Here is a 21,900-nt window from a genome sequence, read left to right as displayed (position 1 = left end):
GTGCTGTATTAGTTTGTTTTCACAGTGCTGATAAAGACATACCCAAAACCAGGAAGAAAAAGAGGTTTAATGAACTTATAGTTCTCCCTGGCTGGGGAAGCCTCACAATCATGGTAGAAGGCAAAGAGGAGCAAGTCACGTCTTACATGGATGGTGGCAGGCAATGAGAGAGAGCTTGTGCATGGGGAACTCCTCTTTTTAAAACCATCAGCTCTTGTGAGACTTATTTACTATCACGAGAACAGCACGGGAAAGACTTGCCCCCATGATTCAATTACCTCCCACAGGGTCCCTCCCACAACACATGGAAATTCAAAATGATATTTGGGTGGGGACATGGCCAAATCATATTGTGTGCTCTATGCTACCAATAAAAATGTTAAACTGAACAAGTTCAAAGACAAAACTCAGTAATACTTTATTCAGACAGGTTAATCTCAATCTGTTAACTTTACACTTGTAACTCTGATCATTCATTCCTTCCACAAATTTTAATAAATGCCTTATTTTAAGCTAAATGCTGAGATGAAAAAATGAAACCACATGAGTTAGCAAAGTAGGAAAGATAGGCATATTAACAGGTAAATGCAGAATGATAAATGCACTTTTATCATTTGTGCATTTATACACAAATTTATTACATTTGATAAATCAATATGCACTTGTTGTAGTGAGGCCACAGAGAAGGGTGCAATCCACTCAACCTGGCAGGAGCAGGTAGGACTTCAGATGTCATCCAACTCAGAGATATAGTGAGGGATTTGATCAAACATTTGCCAAGACCACTATGAGTTAAATGAATAGATTAGGCATTTCTCCAATGTTGCAAGCTGAGAATCACATCCAAACTCAGAACTGAAGTAATACAACATAGCTTGGTCATAATGATCCCAGGGATCCTATTGGCCATTTGTCTTTGAGCCTCAAAGGAACATATTAAAACTCCATAATACCCTTTTGATCTATTCTGAAGTTAAATAGTGAACTTACATGATGATGACACAAACACTGTAAAGGACCTCTGGGTTACTTGTTTACAAGTTAATATTTCCTGAATCAATTTTTCTGGTCCCTAGATATTTGGTAGGTGAAGTCCTATATCCCCACACCCTAGAACAGCATCTCCCACTTATTTTTCCCTCCTTGTCTTTTAGTGGGAGCCACATCAGTATCCAAGAGGAGGTCCAGAAGCCTCTCCAACCAGGTAGGGACAGTTATAGATTCCAGACCTCAGCTATGGCCTTTGTTACAGAGTACAAAATTTATATAGTACAAATTTATTGTACACATCTCAGTGAGCCTCTGAGCTTTAGAATTTTCTTGTAGAATTTAACAGTTTTTTCACGACATATTTACCTATTATTGCTAGTATTTAGAATTTTCTTTTCCAAATGTGTAATATTTATTATTGCATTTTTTTTTTGCATCCACTAAGTGGAAAATCATGCATTAGATATTGTAGAAGTAGATACAACAATGAACAAGAACTGGTCCTGGCCATGAGAGGAACTGATGATCCAATGGGGGAGGTAGACCAGCACGTGTTTAATATAAGGAAGTGGCTATTCCGGTTTCTTTTTGGTGGGCAAGCATTTTGCAAGGTCTTGGGCTATGTGTGTGCCAGGCTAAGCCAGTTAGTTAATCAGGACTTTTTTAAGAAGGCACTTCACTGGGGGAAAAGGCACATAAAATTGGTTATTGTTCCCTTCCCTATAATAAAAACATATTATTTTTAATGTTTTAACTGGGTTTGTGGTTAAATCTCACAGCCCAAGAGATTTGCCACTTCAGATGGATTCCATACACTTGCATGTAAGTCTGCAAAAAAAGTTCCAATTATCCAGCAATTTAACCAAAGTATGGATAACTTTTCTAAAACAAAAGAAAAAAATGATTTCCCTTGTTTTGGCAGCAATTTCAGTTATATTCCTTTACTTTCTACTCAAGAAGATAGTTTCAAAAAGTTGGTATTTGTTGCCAAAAGAACTGTTTTTATGAACAAATATAAAACTAAGAAGTTATGATGTCTCCTTTTTAAAAAATGACTCATCGAAAGAAAGAACTTTTTCCTTTCTCTTGTAAGAGAAAAAAAATAATCTCTTTTAGAATTGCAAACATATTTCCTTGATGGAGGAAATCAGTTCACATGACATAGTTGTTATGTATGCAGTTCAAAAAATAGAGTAGAATTTACTACTCTGGCTCCTTTTTTGCTCTCCCTAGCCTCTTAAACCACATTGGATTCAGAAAGTTTCATTCTGTAATCAGCATTGTCCTTTATCTTTCCAGTAAAGATAGCCTTTTGGAGTCGAAATGAGGAAAAGCCTGTATTTTACAGTTTTGGAAGTATCTTCTTTTGCCAGGACAGAGAGAGGAGCTTCAGCAGTGAGAGCAACTGAAGGGGTTAATACTGGAACTTGGCTGGGTGTCCGTTAAACTTTTTTCCCTGGCTCTGCCCTGGGTTTCCCCTTGAAGGGATTTCCCTCCGCCTCTGCAACAAGACCCTTTATAAAGCACAGACTTTCTATTTCACTCCGCAGCATCGGGCCTCACTGGCTTCAGGAGCTGAATACCCTTTCCAGGCACATACACGTGGGACACAAATTAGGGTTTTGGAACCACTATTTTCTCATCACAACAGCAACTTAAAATGCCTGGGAAGATGGTCGTGAGCTTTGGAGCCTCAAATATACTTTGGATAATGTTTGCAGCTTGTAAGTTATTTTCCTTTATCTGTTTCTAATGTTAGCATTCCATTTTAGCCCTGGTTTTGGCTTCAGTCAGTTTTGCGATAGTAGTGAAGTAGTGAAGTAAAGACACTGTGATTTTAAACAGTAAGAAAAGTTAATTTAACCTAACTTTTAATATGCAATTGAGTTTTGCTATATAATATTGTACTGTCATAGTTAGAGCTGAAAATTGATGTTTTTGGTATCTTTTTTCCAAAGGCAAATGAGTAATTCGGCTTCTGTCTCTAGTTGGTCTGTCTCCTTAGTTTTCTATACTTGACAATGAGGTCAAACTTAGCAAATAACAAAACGGCTTTGATAAATGGGCATCAAGGTTGGAACTGAGAATTCTCTTTAGTGAAGATGATTCCATAAACTTTTTTGAAAGTGACTTCGGTGCTTTTTGGCTACCTTGCAGTTAGTTTGAAGCGGCTTAGGAAAGAGATCAGTCTGATCATATTTTAGACATTATACACAGAAGAAGGAGTAGAATACTAGACAAATTAGTGGTAAATTTGCTTCTGTCTTTTTATTTTGCTGTTGCAGCTCAAGCTTTTAAGATCGAGACCACCCCAGAATCTAAATCTCTCGCTCAGATTGGTGACTCCGTCTCATTGACTTGCAGCACCACAGGCTGCGAGTCCCCATCTTTCTCTTGGAGAACCCAGATAGATAGTCCTCTGAATGGGAAGGTGAGGAATGAGGGGACCACGTCTACGCTGACCATGAATCCTGTTAGTTTTGGGAACGAACACTCTTACCTGTGCACAGCAACTTGTGGATCTAGGAAATTGGAAAAAGGAATCCAGGTGGAGATCTACTGTGAGTGCTTTAGAAAATCTTCGTTTTTCTCTCAATTTTACTTTAAAATCGCTTTTTAAAAATGATATTTAAAAAAAGTTTTAAAATGGATATTGGTGTACAGATTCTTGGCTGAAGAACACACAACATCAGGAAAGCTAGGGACAGCTAAGGCCAGCATGAGAGAGAGCAGGAATCCAAATCTTGGCTTCTATTTCCTCCTCTGCTGCAAACACAGTGACCATGTATAAGACTCAATATCTCTGGGCTCCGGTTTCCTTAGCTGTAAAATGATCATTTCTAAGGTTCTTTTTGTTTTATTAAAAAATCTTTCCACTTGATTATATCCTTACATGTTTACTTGCTTATGTCTCTGATTGATTTATGAATTCCATCCTTCAGGGATTTTCTATGCATTTATTCTTATGCAATTTGATGCTTAAAATTAGTTTAAACATTAAGTAGATCTATAATTAGTAATAAGTATTAGTATAAAAGTGTTCTCCTTAGACATAATTGTTAATATCTGCAAAGGTTTCACTCATTTGACTTGGTGTTGACACATTTAGGATTTTTTTTTTTTTTTTTTTTTTGGTGCCATGAAGACTTGGTGCTCAACCGCTCAACTTCAAAGATATTTATATAATGAATTAGATTTGCCTCATGAACGTGAGTGGATGTCCCTAGTTTACCAGCCTGCCAAAATGCATCCCACTCCATTCTCCATTCAGCAAACAAAGTTAGCAAGAGGAGTAAAAACTAACCAGACATAAATCATTTGCCTTTTGTTACCCATGGCCTCTCTTTCTAAAAAACTGAACCCATTTATGGTAGTGTCTTCGTGAAGACCTCATTTGATTACAATTACTTTGGTTCCATTCTGTTGTACCAGAGCCCAACTTTTCCCAGTAACCTTAATTGATTCTGCAACAAGCCCCATGTGTTGCTCAAGCTTCCCAAGAAACTGTGCTTGGCCGGCTGCTTTCAATTATGCTGGTTGTACATGCATAGTTTATGTCTGTGCAGCCTCCTGAGCTCCTTAAAAGCTTCCCTTATGTAAATACAGGGAAAAGTAGCAAGTTCTTATGTTACCTGACATCAAACTGTGTGGATTAGAGGAACGTTTCTTACAGAATATGAGGGACAGAAATTATTGCTGGAAAAATGAAAAATACCATGTTTCTTCACATAGCAAAGAATTTCCAGCTCCTTTCTCTTTTGCCCACTAGTACCAAATAGTTGAAGATTTAAAAAAGAGAAATGAAGACGCTTCTGGCTTTAATTTTCTTGCCTGAGGTTTTTCTCCAAGAGTGTCTGTTTTTCATTATGTATAACAGTTCTGTCTCCTTTCCACATTTGATTGTAATAGTGGTTAGAGTTGAGACCTTTGTATTCTTTTTGTTACACAGAGTTTTGAATCCACCAATATGTTACTTCATGATAATGTGTAATGAAAAAGGTAACTCTTGCAAAGGAGGCAATGGCTACGAGTAGTACATTCCTTGTACTAGAAGCTTCAATGGAACACTTGGTGGGATACTGAGTTAGGCATTTCAGGAGGCAAATATGTGTTCCAGAACATAAAGATTGCACAAATGTATCTTTCTGGTGGATGAATTCCTATCAGAGGCACTGTTTTCAGAAGCTAATTACTTAAAGTTGGTCTTTTCATTTCTTAGAATATCTTGACAATAACTATTCTTTGCAATGACATTCCAAGCCTTACAGTCATTATCTGTAAAATGGAAATATATCTGCCCTGACTATAATAAGAAAATGTGATGTAACATAAGGTAAATCTGTAGTAGCAAAACCGAGTAATAGAAATCCTGAATTTAAATCCCAGCTTTACCATTTACTAGGTGTGTGACCTTAGACAAGTTATGTAAATGTACTAAGTCCAAGTCTTCTTTTCTGTGAAATGTGATCTCTATCTCCTAGAGTGGTTGTGAGAATAAAATAAAATAATTAATGTTAAATCTATAGCGCGGTGACAGCCACATGTAAGGTTCAATATAAACATTATTTTTTCTTCCTTCTTTTACTGTAATAACATGCAACCCTTACTATATACAGGATCAGAATAGAATAATGTTCTAAAAAATGTTTGCTTCCATTTCTTGCGCCTTGAACTCACCCCAAATCATGAAGGGCTATTTAAACAATTTTTCTGTATTAAGACTGTATTAACAAAAACACTAGACTTGATTTGTATTGTGTTAAAGCAGTAAGAGACCTTATATCCCATGAGCAAAAAGCCCATCCATGTATTTGTTTGGCCTTTTCAGCTTTTCCTAGGGATCCAGAGATTCATCTGAGTGGTCCTCTGGAGGCTGGGAAGCCGATCACAGTCAAGTGTTTGGTTGCTGATGTATACCCATTTGACAGGCTGGAGATAGACTTAATGAAAGGAGATCGTCTCATGAAGAGTCAGGAATTTCTGGAGGATGCAGACAGGAAGTCCCTGGAAACCAAGAGTTTGGAAGTAACCTTTACTCCTGTCATTGAAGATATTGGGAAAGTTCTTGTTTGCCGAGCTAAATTACACATTGATGAAATGGATTCTGTGCCCACAGAAAGGGAAGCTGTAAAAGAATTGCAAGTCTACAGTAAGTAGTTGTGCGATGTGTTCCAGTCTTTGTGGGAATCCCACTTCGGTTGTATATAGCAATAAACTTAGCAGCAAAGTAAAAAAAAAACCAAAAAACTTGTATATAGTTTGTGTTCCATTTGTATTCATTGAGAACATAATGTTTGCCAATAGTACAATTCAATGAAAAGAACACTGGATTTGGATTGAGAAGACTTGAGCTTAATTTCTGGCTCTATTAATTGTGTAAGTTTGGATTACTTAATTTCTCTATTTCCCAGGGTATAAAAGGGGAATAGTCATACCACCAGACTGAGTAGTGGGAAATAGGTTCAAATAATAAAACATTTTAATATTGTTTTGTAAACTCTTATAGTATGCCTTGAAATATTACTTGCACAGGTACAGAAACTTGACAAGGTGAGCAGTTATTCTCTCTGTGTGTGTATGTGTGTGTGTATGCATATGCACATACATACATATGTGCATTGGACAGGGGAAAAATGATGGGGTTTGATTGCCTCCAATCTGCCTGATACTGCCAGGGGATTTACGAGAGTCTTGTAGTCCCAGCATTGTGTAGGAGTAGGCTCACTGTGCTTTGTTCTAGACTAAAATGCTATGTTCTGCACTGGGCACCACATTTAAAAGGAGTATTGCCAGCTATGGCATGTTTAGCTGAAAGAGAATGAGCTGGGAAGGCTTTTAACAATATTTTGAGAATAGTCAAGATAGAGGATATTTTTCCTAAAAGAATACAAAGAGAGCTCTGGAAAAGAGAGCTCTAATTAAGCATTTGAAAGACAGTTATATGAAAGAGTGATTTACCTTTTTCTGTAACAGCACAGGGCTGAATTATGGCCAATATGTTTAAATTAGTATAGAGAGAAGATTTCAGCAAAATAGGGAGAAATGTGCTAATACATAGAACTGTCCAAAAATCAAATTGACTCTCTTGGAAAGCAATGGGTTGATTCTCTCAGTAAATGTTGAAGTTGACTTGAATGGGCACTTGGCAAGAATGCTTAAATGGGACTCCTACCCTTTAGTGGGAGGTTAAGCCACATGGTTCTTCTTAATTTCTGACTATCTCTAACCATCTGAAAAACATGAAACATCAACTAAACTTGATCAGTTTAGTCAGAAACTGGATAGATTATTTTGAATGATTCAGCAGTTCTTTATACTAATTTGGCAGAGTAATTTCATCAAATTGGTGGAAGCACATAAATACTGTCTAAGAGAAATACATTCCCTCTGTTGCACTGGGATGATGCTTAGCAATTGCTAATATTATTTTTTTGCCTTTTCAGTATCACCCAAGAATACAGTTATTTCTGTGAATCCATCCACAAGGCTACAAGAAGGTGGCTCTGTGACCATGACCTGTTCCAGTGAGGGTCTACCACCTCCAGAGATTTTCTGGAGTAAGAAATTAGATAATGGGAATCTACAGCACCTTTCTGGGAATGCAACTCTCACCTTAATTGCTATGAGGATGGAAGATTCTGGAATTTATGTGTGTGAAGGAGTTAATTGGATTGGGAAAAACAGAAAAGAGGTAGAATTAATTGTTCAAGGTGAGTAGAATGTGAAAAAGGAATGACAAAGGTGCTGTCACTGGGATTTGAGCAATAGTCACACAGCTTCAATGCTGAAATTGCTTCCCTTAGTTTCACTGATGACCTATCTGGTTGCCATAGCCTTTAGCACAAATATATATTTATCTTACTAGTACTTCATAGAAGTCTTCCCTCCCAGAGTTTCCATGGCTCTGCTTTTCTGATTCTTTTTCATCTCAAATCACTTTTTCTCTGCTTCATTCCCTCACTTTTTATCTTTCCCCTGCCCCTGGGATACTGGTATTTTCAAGTTTACATCCCTGGGTCCTCTTCTCTTCTCACGCTAGACTCCCAAGAATTGGACTACAATATGTTGATTACTCCAAAATTCATGTTCCAATTCCATGCTGTTAATTCCTGTCAGTTCTACCTCAAAATGTTCCCCAGAATATGACCTCTTCTTCACCCCACTTGCCATTGCCTTAGTTTATCATCTCTTACTTGGGCTCTTACAAGATATTCTTACATAACAACATTCACTAAACACCAGATATGTTTCTGATACTTTACATATGCCATCTTCAAGAAATAACTAAAAAGTAAGTATTTTGTATTCATTTTACAGATGAGAGAGTGGAATCTCCCAGAGATTAATAATGACACCACCTACTGATTGTACACCTAATGTTTCCCAGGAATTCTACATTCTGCTTTGTATATTTTATCGCATTAATCTTTACCGCAACACTATTAAAAACCCAGGCTCAGGATAGTTCATACTTTTTCTAGGGCTAAATAGCTCTTTAGTTGCATTTACTATGATTTTAATACAGGTTAATTTTAATGAAAACCCCTTTGACTTTTTAATTTTATAGCTAATTATGTTTATATTTCTTTTTAGAAATATTTTTAATTGATAAATCATGATTGTTTATATTTATAGATTACAATGTGATGTTTGATATGGGTATACAATGTAGAATGATTAAGTCAAGTCAACATAGTCATTGCCTCACTTATTCTTTTGTGGTGATACATTTGAAATTCACTTTCTTAGGTATTTTTAAATACACAATATATTATTGTTAACTATAGTCATCATGACGTACAATAGATCTCAACAACTTACTCTCCCGTCTAACTGAACCTTTGTACCCATTGACCAACATCTCCTCATTCCCTTCCTCTCCTCGCCCCAGCCTCTGGTAACCACCATTCTACTCTCTACTTCTATGACTTTAGAAGTAGATCCCACATGTAAGTGAGATCATGAGGTACTGGTCTCTCTGTGCCTGGCTTGTTTCACTTAGCATAATGTCCTCTGGGTTCATCCCTTTTGTTGCAAATGACAGAATTTCCTCTTTTGTTTTTTAAGGCTGAATAATATTTCACATATTTTGTGGCTAATTATCTTTACATAGTCTATCTGCTAACATTCTGTCCCTAGAATAATAAATCTTATGCACTACTCCCAGGGTTTATTACCTTAAACAAAAAGGTGCTCATTTTCTATAACTTCAATCCATTTCTTAAAACTGTCACACAAAACTCTTTATGATCTGGCCAGAAACTACCTTTGCAGCTTTGTTGATGACTTGGTGCCTCTGCTTATGCTGTTCCTTTTGCCTAAAATGGCCTTTCTCCTTCCTTCATCAGGCAAAGTCTTAGCCATTCTCCAATACGAAGCTCATGTCAGCCTCCCAGTTCCAGATTGTGTCAGACCAAACTACATATTCTTTCCTTCGTGTACACTCGACACTCCTTATAGTCATGTATGCAGTTCTGTTCAGTTCAACACGTATTAAGAGCCCTTGTCCAAGAATCCAAGAATTCTACTTGGTACTAGGGGTACAGACATGAAAAAGATATGACAACTGCCCTAGGGGAGCATACAAACTAGGAAGGAAGGACAGGCATATACATAGTTAACTCAAATATTCCTTAGTAAGAGCCAAAACAGTATATCTTTTTAAATGTGCCTTTCCACTAAACTGTAAATTCCTGCTCTGGGCACGATGGTTCAAGCCTATAATCCCAGCACTTTGGGAAGCTTAGGTGGAAGGATTGCTTGAGGCCAGGAGTACAAGACCAGCCTGGGCAACACAGTGAGACCTCCGTTTCTATTTAATTTTTTAAAAAATCTGTAAACCCCTTAAAGTCAGGAATGTGTGTGTGTGTGTGTGTGTGTGTGAATGCTTAGATTCTTAGCACAGTACCTAACACATAATAAATGTTCAGTAAATGCTGAATTAATTAATAGATTATAAGCATGGGTAGCATAGTCTTGTTTGTTTTAGGAAATGAGGTCTTGCTATGTTGCCCAGGCTGAACTCGAACTCCTGGGCTCAACTGATCCTCCCACCCTAGCTGCCTGAGTAGCTGGGACTATAGGCACGTGCCACCCAGCTGTAGTGACACCCAGCTCAACACAAATTTTTAAAATGTGAAAACATGGTATTTAAACTTGGATGATTAAAATAAAAATAAAACTCACCATAAGTAGATTATCTCAGCTGGATGTTAGGTTAGCATTCTCAAGTGACCAGGAAAGATGTTATACCAATAAAAGTATATAAAGCTAATCATTCATCCTGGAATAATGCCACTCCATAATAAACCGTATCCTATTCCAGTGTACAAAGGATATGTATTTTGGGGTTGGGGAGAGTTGTTTTGCACTTTGCATCACATGGGATACTACTGGCCTAAAGTACTGAAAGTACTTTCAAAGAAACTTTCAGCTACCTAAAAGAGTTACTCCTCCAGTGGCTCCAAGTTCACATGGCAATACATGTGGTCACTGTAAAGAATGACTTAGAAATGTTCACAGACAGGCAGTGGATCTGTTTTTAAAGTTCCTCATTCTGACGTTAGCCTATAAGAAATTTGGAAGCTCTGGTTGTTTTTGTGAATGAGCTCTCTTTCAAAGTCTAATAGTAGATCAGTTTATTGAGGTAATTTGAGGAGAATCTTCTTCAGAAAATACTAAGATGTCACAATTAGAGAAACTTATTAAGAAAAATAACTTATGACACAGATGAGAACCTCGCAAAATGTAACATGTTCGGATTATTTGTATATTGAGATTTCTTTCTTTAAGCTCAAGCCTGTAATTTACAAGTAAGATTTCAGTGATTTTTATGGGGGTCTCATCTGTTGCTTTCAGAGTTGCCCAGACACTCTCAGTTTCTTCAGGGAAACAGAGCCAAGATGTGGTGTTCCCTTTCTCCCTAAATAGCAGTCATCCAAAAGAAGCCCATGTACCCAGCAGGGACAGTGCTGATGACCAAAGGACATTCCTGGATATTTGAGTCTTAGGAGTTTGCCCTCACATCTCAGTTTTCAGACCCTGAATTAATTGTAAAGTATTTTTATATTGCATCAGGCAAATTTTGGAGGTGACTTATGTATCACTTTAATGCTTAGATTATGACTTTGATTTCAGGGTGATTCTATGTGACTTTCAATGGTATAACTGTATTATTGGAGCAGAAGCTCTAAATGCTTGTCCACTGTGGGTATTATATCTAATTAAGAGACCTTTTTTGTAGCCGTTTCCAGTACCTTTTTTAGATCATTTTATCTCCATATAAGGATGACTCGATTTAGTTGTTGTAGCAACTGAAAAACTGGGATCTTGAATCAGACCCACCTGGCATCAAGTCCTAATTTTGTTACTTGCAAACTGGGCACAGTTATTTAGCATTTCTGAGCCTAAATTTCCTCAAGAAGAAAAAAGAGGGGTAAAAAGAGGAAGAGAAAGACTAGAAGCAGAAAGAGAAGGCAAAGAAGAAAGAATAGTACTAGTGTACGAAATTGTTGATTTTATATATATATATATATATATATAGTAATTTAGATAGTGCTTGACACACAAGAACCACTTAAATTCTTTGAGTGATTGTCCACTCTGACAGTGATTTGATAAACTACATTTGAGCAGAGACTATTATTGCTATGAAGAGATACCAACCTCTCTTGACAAATTTTTATCTATTCAATTTGTTAAATGAATGAATCAACAAACTATAATGGTTTCATTCTAAAAGATGTGGTCTCATTTCTGATAGTCCCAAGGTGGAAAAGAGTAATTTCTTGTTGGCATAGATATTTACTGAAAGGAGATCCGGAAAAAAAAAGATCATATGTCAGAATGTGATGAAAGAAGAAAATAATCTTACGTTCTTTTCATCTTGCTTTCCACTTCTGTCCCAGAGAAACCATTTACTGTTGAGATCTCCCCTGGACCCCGGATTGCTGCTCAGATCGGAGACTCAGTTGTGTTGACATGTAGTGTTATGGGCTGTGAGTCCCCATCTTTCTCCTGGAGAACCCAGATAGACAGCCCTCTGAGCGGGAAGGTGAAGAGTGAGGGGACCAATTCCACGCTGACCCTGAGCCCCGTGAGTTTTGAGAACGAACACTCTTATCTGTGCACAGTGACTTGTGGACGTAAGAAACTGGAAAAGGGAATCCAGGTGGAGCTCTACTGTAAGTGGTTTTCAGAATTGTTTATTTTATTTTATTTTTTTCCAGTTCTATTGGAAGAAAAAGAATGCACGTCTGTGATGTGCAATGAGATCCTTATGTCTAGAAAAGGAATTTAGCATTACGAATTTTGTTCCTAAATCTGAATCAGAATGGTTTGATACAACATTATTAGCCTAAATCTCAAGTATGTATTATATATGTACACAGCACCCACAATCCTTGGTTTATGCCTTGTCAATACTCTCTCATCATGCACTTGAACACACTACATGCTGGAGGTGAGTGCATTGGGGTCAGTGCCCATTCAGATGACTGGGTGGAGGTGACTACTCCAGCTACTCCAGTTGGGAATGAGTAGTTTTAAACTATTTTAAGGCACTGCTTTAAAGCACATTTGAAGAGCTGTCTGCGGGATGGGAAAAAAAAATAAGGGAATAGGAAGCAGAAGGAAGCCAAAATTAAAGATAAGGAATTAGGTTGGAGATGGGGATGGTCAGTGGTAGTGGCTAAGGTGAAAAGCAGAATCAGGAAGCAGCATTAGATCTTAATGTTGATTTATGCCACCTACATATACTACACTTTCTCTTACTCTTCTTGTTGTCTTAATAAACACTCTTCGCAACCTCAAATCTCTGTGAACTTGACATTGCTGGAGTCCCTCAGTCCATATTGAATGAAGGACAAAATATGCAAAGTGACCATAAAGTTATTTTTTTGAGAGGGTCACTCTGCCTTGAGTTCTCACTTCAGTAGAACTCAAGAGAACATATTGTAGAGCTTTTCTACCAGAAACCCTGCCCAAACTTGTGATACCCTTCAAGATTTTGCTCAGAATGGGTTACAGTATGCCTGTAAATGGATTTGAGTCTCTCAAAAGGAGGATACATTTTATTTGCATTATTATATTACCCAGAGTCCATGATCTGCTGAGATAGGCACATTCCCAGCAGAAATGAGAACCAGCAGTGGAGTCTTATTGCAACATAGAAATATTTGAGCATGTATCACTTTAACAACATTTTTGTTAAGGAAAAATATGTTTAAGCATTATTCTTGCCCTTGATAGCATTTTAGTCTCATTTTTATTGATTTGTGCTGTATTATAAAGACTAGAGTTAAGCAGTTCTTTTCTTGATTACAAGTATTATCTGAGAAATATTTAAAACTTGCTGCCTAAATTTGGTCATTAAAATTTAAACTAAGTTGAGAACTTCCTTGTTTGTCTTATTTGATACTGAGAGACTGCACAGCTGTGTAAAACCAAAGCTGGGCTCTGAGGTCAGAGAGATATGGATTCTCAGCCCATCTCATTGACTTCAACTAGATATAATGCATGAGGAAAGTCTCTTAGCCTCTATATGTTTCAGTATTCCTGGCCATAAAATAACTAATACCCATTTTACATAGCTGTTTTGAAGACTGAGATAATGAATATTAGAGGACTAGTTTATACTAAGTATTCAACATAACATGGCAAATTTTAAAACATGTAAAATATATACTTACTAAATAAGATAGTGGAAGCTGATGTGTACTTAGAAAAGATCAAGCTATGGCACACAGCAAGATTGCATATTAAGAAGAAAAAAAATAAGTGAAAATTTATTACTCAAGGACTGGATATGCTAAGTAGTTTTTGTTTCTAACATTATTCATATATAATATCATAAATATGTCATTTATAAATACTGTCGTTACTTATATATTGACAGTCATTCTATCCCAGGTCAATTAAAGCTGTCATTTTTAGGCCTTTACATTTAATAAAGCTTAGCTCAATTTTTCCTTGAATATCGCGTATAAAAATCATTTTTGCTTGCATTTTGCAGCATTCCCTAGAGATCCAGAAATCGAGATGGGAGGTGTCCTTATGAGTGAGAGCCCCATCACTGTAAGCTGCAAGGTTTCTAGCGTGTACCCCCTTGACCGGTTGGAGATTGAATTACTTAAGGGGGAGACTGTTCTGGAGAATAAAGAGTTTTTGGAGGATACAGATATGAAATCTCTAGAGAACAAAAGTTTGGAAGCAACCTTCATCCCTACCATTGAAGATACTGGAAAAGCTCTTGTTTGCCAGGCTAAGTTACATATTGATGAAATGGAATTCGAACCCAAACAAAGGCAGAGTACACAGACACTTTATGTCAATGGTAAGCACATACATGAGGTATCTACAGTTTAATACCTGTCTCTTTATCGTGTTTGCCAGGCAATAGTTAACATAAGGTTAATAGTTAAAACCTCTGTGGAGAAAAAACATAATTGAAAAGAAATTTCAAAATAATAATGATTGTGACAAATCACCCTCCCTAAACTTAAAATAGTAACTATTTACTGGCTTATGATGCTTTGAGTTGGCAATTTAGGAAGGGGCCAGCTAGGCAGTTATTCTGCTCGATATGGTATTAGCTGACCTCGCTCATGCATTTTCTGTAAGGTTAGCAGGACTGGCTGGTCTCAGATGACTTCATCCACATGTCTGGAGCCATATCTGGGATGACTTGGCCTCTCTTTCTTTATGTGTTGTCACCCTGAGGAACAGTAGCCTAGATTTACTCACCAGAGCTCAGTTTTCAAGAAGGTGTAAATGAAAGCAGCCTCTTCAAGGCCTGGGTTTGGAAGTCCTACAGTGTTACTTCTTCCACATTCTATTGGTTAAAGTGAGTCATGAGGCCAGCCTAGAGTTTCAAGGGGTGGAAAAATAGACCACATCTTTTCACAGAAGGAGATTCAAATAATTCATAGTCTTGTTGACTCTACCATAAATGGCAGTACACACTATCGTCGACCCTCGTCATTCTTTGGTTACAAGGGAGGGTATACTGAACTTACTTCCATTAGAAAACACCATGACGTGTCCATGTTCTGCTCTATCATTTGGTATTGGCTAAAGTAAATAAGGACGAAAACCTCTTGTGTTAAATTATCAAGGTTTATAAACTTTGAGTCTGCTGAACCCATAGCCCGGTTTTGCAACATTATTAAAACTCTTTGGAACTCAGGGCATAAGGGGTCCAGCTAACAAGCCTCTCTGCCTTTTCAGTTGCCCCCAGAGATACAGCCATCTTGGTCAGCCCTTCCTCCGTCCTGGAGGAAGGCAGTTCTGTGAATATGACATGCTTGAGCCACGGCCTTCCTGCTCCGAAAATCCTATGGAGCAGGCAGCTACCTAATGGGGAGCTACAGCCTATTTCTGAGAATGCATCTCTCACCTTAATTTCTACAAAAATGGAAGATTCTGGAGTTTATGTATGTGAAGGAATTAACCAGGCTGGAAGAAGCAGAAAAGAAGTAGAATTAATTATCCAAGGTGAGCAGAGTGTGAGTAATGAGTTATCCTTGCTAGTAATTTTTTTGGTTATGTTACTGATTATGAGTAAAGTCTTCTTTGAAAACAAAATTTTTACTACAAAAGTGTGTTGAGGATTTTGAAGAGCTTATGATGTTTCCAATGTATGGAGAAATCTCCTGAAATTGTCCTTTCTCATGAATCGTTACAAGTTTCTTATCCTGAGATTCTTTTAAACTCAAGTGAAATGCAAGCCTTCAGGACCTGTGTCAGAAGTTCCAGTTACACTTATGAGGCAATGGTTGTGGTGTTGAGATAAGAATAGGAAGAGGAATATCTTCATTTGGAATTATGTAGGATTAAAGTCAACATATCTGGCTGAATTGAACTCTGAGTGGCAATCTTACAAGATGGCCAGTAGTATTTGCTTAGAAGCCTAAGCTGGCACTTAAGTCTTTTGCAAATTCCGAGATTATTAGTAGCTGTGACTCTGTCCCCTGGTTCATCAGCCTGACAGCATGGAACCACTAAAGTAGATTAAGTCAACAGATCTAGGTCCCTTCTCTTTAGGATGGAGACCCAAGATTGAGAAAAAGACAATTCCTAGTTTGCAGGTTGAAGCCATACGGAGTTATGAGCAAAATCAAGTGATCGATGTGGATTTCCTCCATCCCTTCCCCTTTAGGTATGAGGGTTCTTGTCTTTGCCAGGGCTATCATTTCCTCTCTTACACCTTGGCATTATTCCCACTAAGATATTAGTGACTTTCTTGTTACCTCAACTCAATAAGATTTGTATTTTAGAAGAAGAATCTTGGAAAGGCAATGCACATCCTTAAAAAACAGACAACCAACCAACCAACCAAACAAACAAAAAAACCTTTTGGGTGGTTGTCATGACCTTGGAAATAGGGAAAGAATTTCAAATCAACTTACAAAATAGAAGACCTTAATAGGGATTAAAAATTGGTGATATGGTACCTGCATCCACCAGTTGTTGCATTAATAGAGAAGTTATATGTCAAATACTTAGCTCAGTGCCTAGAACTTAATAAATGGCAGTAGTGTTGTTAAGGAGAGTAAAAAAGCCGCATCTGTACAGCTTAACTTCTTGATTGAAGGATCCAACTCAAAACTCAGAAACCTGTAAAAGCCTTTGTACTTCAAGGAAATTTTTGCAAAACAGTATTACAAAAAATTAATTTTCTGTTTCACATCTGAATTCTATAGCTCTTTATTAAACACTGTATTTGTCGATTTTCACACTGCTATAAAGATACTACTTGAGATTGGTAATTTATAAGAGAGGTTTAATACAGTTCCACATGGCTGGGAACACCTCACAAAATGTGCAATCATGGCAGAGGAGAAAGGGAAGCAAGGCACATCTTAGCATGGTGGCAGGCCAGAGAGAGTGAGGACCTGCCACACTTTAAGACCAAAAGTTCTCGTAAAAACTCACTCACTATCATGAGAACAGCAAGGGGGAAACAGCCCCCATGATCCAATCACCTCTCACCAGGTTCCGCCCTCAAAACCTGGGGATTACAATTCAAGTTGAGACCCGGATGGGGACACAGAGCCAAACCATATCAAACACCTATTCTTTGTGCTAGGCTGGGTAAATAATTATATTAAGGGACATGAAAGAAGCGTAAACCACGTACTCTCTTAGTTAAAACATGATCATTTCCAACAATCTAGCAATGCTCGACTTCTTTGCTTGCTCTTCTTAACATTTAATGCAAACACTTAGCACAAATAGCTCCATGGAAGCTGTTGTTGATGTCACTGAATTAATATGGAATTGGTTCATATTTCACTCACCAGAGATGCCTTTTAAATTCTCTTTACAGTTACTCCAAAAGACATAAAACTTACAGCTTTTCCTTCTGAGAGTGTCAAAGAAGGAGACACTGTCATCATCTCTTGTACATGTGGAAATGTTCCAGAAACATGGATAATCCTGAAGAAAAAAGCACAGACAGGAGACACAGTACTAAAATCTATAGATGGTGCCTATACCATCCAAAAGGCCCAGTTGAAGGATGCGGGGGTATACGAATGTGAATCTAAAAACAAAGTTGGCTCACAATTAAGAAGTTTAACACTTGATGTTCAAGGTGAGTTTGTTTTGAGTTTTTGTTTTTGTTTTGTTGATAGTAGTTCAGAGGTTCCATGGATTACTAAGAGTTTCCAATATTTGATGAATGAGTTGGCAAAATGGAGCTGTGGTTTTTTTCTTAATGGTTCTTGGAATAATCAAGCACAGCTGCTTTATCCTATAAAGTTTAGCCAGGAAGTTGACATTAATCATTAGTGAGTGAGGGATTCCTGCTTGCTTTTTTCAGTTTACAATGTATCATTTATCTCTGAGGTTTTGCAGTTGCTAAATGTTTAACCATATTTCAAACCTTTTCCCTGGAGGTTGTAAGGAAACGAAAGAAGTAGGAGTGGCACATTGAAAAGGAAGGGTTCTATCCAGACCCTCTTCCTTTCTACCAGAAGGAAACACTATTTTCTGAACATAGAGTAACTGCAATTTTCTGGATTGACTCTTTTCAGGATAATAATTGGGAATAGTAAACTTGATCCTGAACAACATAAAAAAATCTCTAGACTATCGAAAAGTCTCATTAAAATTCAAGCCGCTTGCTGTCCCTCCCTATTCTGGTGGACAGAGAAAGAGAGGAGCGATATCCTCACTGGAGAAACTTCAGAGGCCCCTTAATCTCCTAAGCCCTCTTGTGAATGCACAGTAGGTAGGATCTGCTGATTTTATTGGTGAAGTAGAATACATCAGCCTTGGCTGATCAGTCTCACACCCCTTGCACACCAATTAGCTGCTATTGTGTAATGGAAGCCATACTTGGCGGTGGAGTGCAAACAGGACTGCAAACAAATGCCAAGTGTTAAGAGGCCTGGCACTTGGCTATTGGAGTGAGCAATCACTTGTCAATGCAGAGAAAATTTGAACCCATGTCAGAAACAGGTAAAGTTTTTGTTCATCTGCCCAAATTTCTCAAAATGGCAAGCCTTACCATATATATGTTTTCCACCTTCACAGTACCTCCTCAAAACATGCCAGTAGCTATATAGCTATACATCCATCTAGAAATGTTAAAGAAGGGGAAAACAGCATGACTATATGTAAAACTTCAGTCATCCACCTGCAGTGATTATCCTGAAAAGAGTTGATCTAGCTAATGAAGTTACTATGTGTTCAAAGAAGGGAACATTTACTTTGTATCACATCACTCAAAATGATACAGGGGTATATGTAATCAATGCTTCCAATGAGGTTGGGGATGATTCTGGACAGATTGCAATCTCAGTTATGAGCAGGTTGAAATGTATTCATCTCTATTTTCTTTAATCCTTAAAACTTCTGGGCCACCTTTAATTAAGCCTAGCCCCAGGAAATTGGTCCCCTAACACTTCTGTAATTCTTTTGTTAATTAATTGTTATCTTTTAAAGACACATCAAACCTGCTTCACTACTTTTTAACTCTCTCACACACATTGCTTTATTTTCTAATTGCTTTATCAAATTAGCCACTTATATAGTTGCTCCTTTTTACTCATTATTCAAATGAACAATCAAAGAATATTAAGCACTCAGCTAGAAACTCATGCCCCCAAACTGAATATAGTTTAAAATAGGTAAATTTTAATGAAAACAAAACAAAAAAAAATGGGCATTTTTCTGGGTATTTTGAACTAGATTTCTTTTGTATTTGGCTGGATTTTTTCTTTGTTTCATTTTGTCTTGGCTTGAATATATTCCATTAATAGAAATCGTCAGGAGGTTTTAAAGATATTCAGTGTTTATACAACAAATAAAAAATTGTATTTGAAGGTTGCCCTGGCAACTACCTTGGCAGCAAATTTGTGTTTTTCTGCCGATGCCTGCGGGGAAGACTGAAAGGCAAAAGATAATATATATTACATTGAAAAGAAAGCAATAGAAACGGAAATACTATTTCTCAGCATGTCATCAATATTGATGCCTAATCATAATCATGTCGATGGACATCCCATTCAAATATTACCCTTATATTTGACTAGCTCAGCTCTTGCAAGGGAAAGTCAAAAAGTGAGGCCATTATCATTATGCTTAGGGTGAACCGGTTTTCTTCAATAATTTGAAAAAATGACTTCACATCATCTGATGCTAGTGATTCCTTTTACTTGGTTTACCTCCAGTGACTGTCTTCTTCAGATGTTCTTATAAAGTTAAGATGTTAAACGGTATAGCAGCTGTCAGATGATTTTTTAGCAGATTAGAAAGAATACTAATTTTAAAGTTTTTGTATGCTGTACCTACTGTGCTCCACTTACAACTAAATGGCAAAGGCAAAATGTAGAGAGAAAAAAATGTTATTAATGTTTAAAAAATACTTTTTTGGTGCCAACTAGGCCAAGCAGTGAGTCAGGTGATGGACCAAAAAGAAAACAGATATACATGTCTTGATGTAATTTATAGCCTAGGGGAGGAAACTAAACTTAATAAGTTATATGGATAAATAATAATTATATGGATAAATGTTTCATTAAAAGCTACGATAAGGTTTTGAAGGAAAAATGAGTGGGTTTTGAGAATATGTTGAGGTTCTGAATTTAGAATGAGGGAGATATAGATCAGAGAATGCCTCTAAGAGACATTTAAGCTGTAACATAATGCTGTCCAAAGAACTCCAGTTTATCAAAAGATGATATAAATGCTGAAGAGGAAAAATATATTAATATGCCCTATTTCTGACATAAAAACATAGAAACTTTTATATATCTCTGAAAAAGCCATTGGCAAGATTTTTTTTTTTTTCTCTTACCATCTTATTTGTGGCATTTAGCTAAAATGGTCACACTCTGAATGTTATAAGGATTTTCTTAGAGAACTGGTTAGTCATTTCAATTCATGGTCATCAGAGTCCCAGTTCTTTAGTAGATATTTTTATTTCCCAAAGCAAGTGCCTGTCTCCAATTCCTGTTCTTGTTAAAAGAGCCCTAAAAACTTGTACCCTCCCTTCCATTTTACAACTGAACCTGAATCTATTTGAATCCAAGTTTGTAGAAGCCAGCAACTATCATCTTTAGATCCATCATGACCATAGCAACCACCAACTGATTATTTGGATAATTCAGAGAAATATGCATCTTGGGTCCTGATGGTCCTTATCACTGCTTTGATTCCCTTCTCTTTGGAGAACTAGTTGTACTGTTATAATAAAACATGTAACTGTTGTTATTAAATGCTATCTTTTTGTACTAGACATTAATTGCATCCATTTTGTTATTTTCCAGGAAGAGAAAACAACAAAGACTATTTTTCTCCTGAGCTTCTCATGCTCTATTTTGCATCCTCCTTAATAATACCCGCCATTGGAATGATAATTTACTTTGCAAGAAAAGCCAACATGAAGGGATCATATAGTCTTGTAGAAGCACAGAAATCAAAAGTGTAGCTAATGCTTGATATGTTCAACTGGAGACACTATTTTTCTATGCAAATCCTTGATACTGCTCATCATTCCATGAGAAAAACAATGAGCTGAGAGGCAGACTTCTCTGAATGTATTGAACTTGGAAAGAAATGCCCACCTATGCCCCTTGCTCTGAGCAAGAAGTCAAAGGAAAACTTGCTGCCTGAAAAACAGTAACTGCCATCAAGATGAGAGAACTGGAGGAGTTCCTTGATCTGTATATACAATAACATAATTTGTACATATGTAAAATAAAATTGTGCCATAGCAAGATTGCTTAAAATAGCAACACTCTATATTTAGATCGTTAAAATAACTAGTGTTGCTTGGACTATTATAATTTAATGCATGTTAGGAAAATTTCACATTAATATTGACTGACAGCTGACCTTTGTCATCTTTCTTCTATTTTATTGCCTTTAACAAAATTTTACTCCTATAAAGTTTATTGACAGTAATTTCAGGTTTCGTAAAGATGCTGGGTTTTATATTTTTATAGACAAATAATAAGCAAAGAGAGCACTGGGTTGACTTTCAGGTACTAAATACCTCAACCTATGGTATAATGGTTGACTGGGTTTCTATGTATGGTACTGGCATGGTACGGAGATGTTTCACGAAGTTGGTTCATCAGACTCCTGTGCAACTTTCCCAGTGTGGTCTAAAAATGCAACTTTGTTTTTATTTTCTTTTGTAAATGTTTAGGTTTTCTTGCATAGTAAAGTGACAATTTCTGGAATTACAACGGTTGTATGTTTATTTATTATAAACTGCCTCCTTTAGCCACATTGCAGCTCTTTCTGAAATGCCAAGTTATAAGAGTAAAATATTCAAACTATGGAAATAATACAGATACTCAAAATGTGACCCGCAGACTACTTTTATTAAAATTACTGTAGGAACTTGATAAAAATTTAGATTTCTTGGTGCCAGACTAAGATATTGAATAGAAATGT

The 21,900-nt window shown here is 37.0% G+C and overlaps 1 protein-coding gene across 1 annotated transcript; it reads left to right on the top strand.

Moving 5' to 3' along the window:
- Positions 1-2,287: 2,287 nt before the first annotated feature.
- On the top strand, positions 2,288-21,686 carry VCAM1 (vascular cell adhesion molecule 1). The gene is made up of 9 exons (XM_033196940.1): positions 2,288-2,714; positions 3,276-3,551; positions 5,819-6,139; positions 7,434-7,700; positions 11,898-12,173; positions 14,003-14,323; positions 15,217-15,483; positions 17,318-17,584; positions 20,766-21,686. Exons 1-9 carry the CDS (start codon positions 2,651-2,653, stop codon positions 20,924-20,926), a joined length of 2,220 nt encoding a protein of 739 aa, XP_033052831.1. The 5' UTR covers positions 2,288-2,650; the 3' UTR covers positions 20,927-21,686.
- The last annotated feature ends 214 nt before the right edge of the window (positions 21,687-21,900 follow it).

This window comes from Trachypithecus francoisi, unplaced genomic scaffold (genome assembly GCF_009764315.1).
Source record: "Trachypithecus francoisi isolate TF-2019V2 unplaced genomic scaffold, Tfra_2.0 Lachesis_group5, whole genome shotgun sequence".
NCBI classification, from domain to species: Eukaryota; Metazoa; Chordata; class Mammalia; order Primates; family Cercopithecidae; genus Trachypithecus; species Trachypithecus francoisi.
The sequence above is the reverse complement of the archived record's forward strand: the minus strand, read 5'-3'. Positions and strand labels throughout refer to the sequence as shown.

Coding starts and splice junctions, on each gene's coding strand:
- VCAM1 (XM_033196940.1), top strand. CDS start 2,651: ATGCCTGGGAAGATGGTCGTGAGCTTTGGAGCCTCAAATATACTTTGG. Junction 3,552..5,818: donor AATCCAGGTGGAGATCTACT/GTGAGTGCTTTA, acceptor TGGCCTTTTCAG/CTTTTCCTAGGGATCCAGAG. Junction 17,585..20,765: donor TTTAACACTTGATGTTCAAG/GTGAGTTTGTTT, acceptor GTTATTTTCCAG/GAAGAGAAAACAACAAAGAC.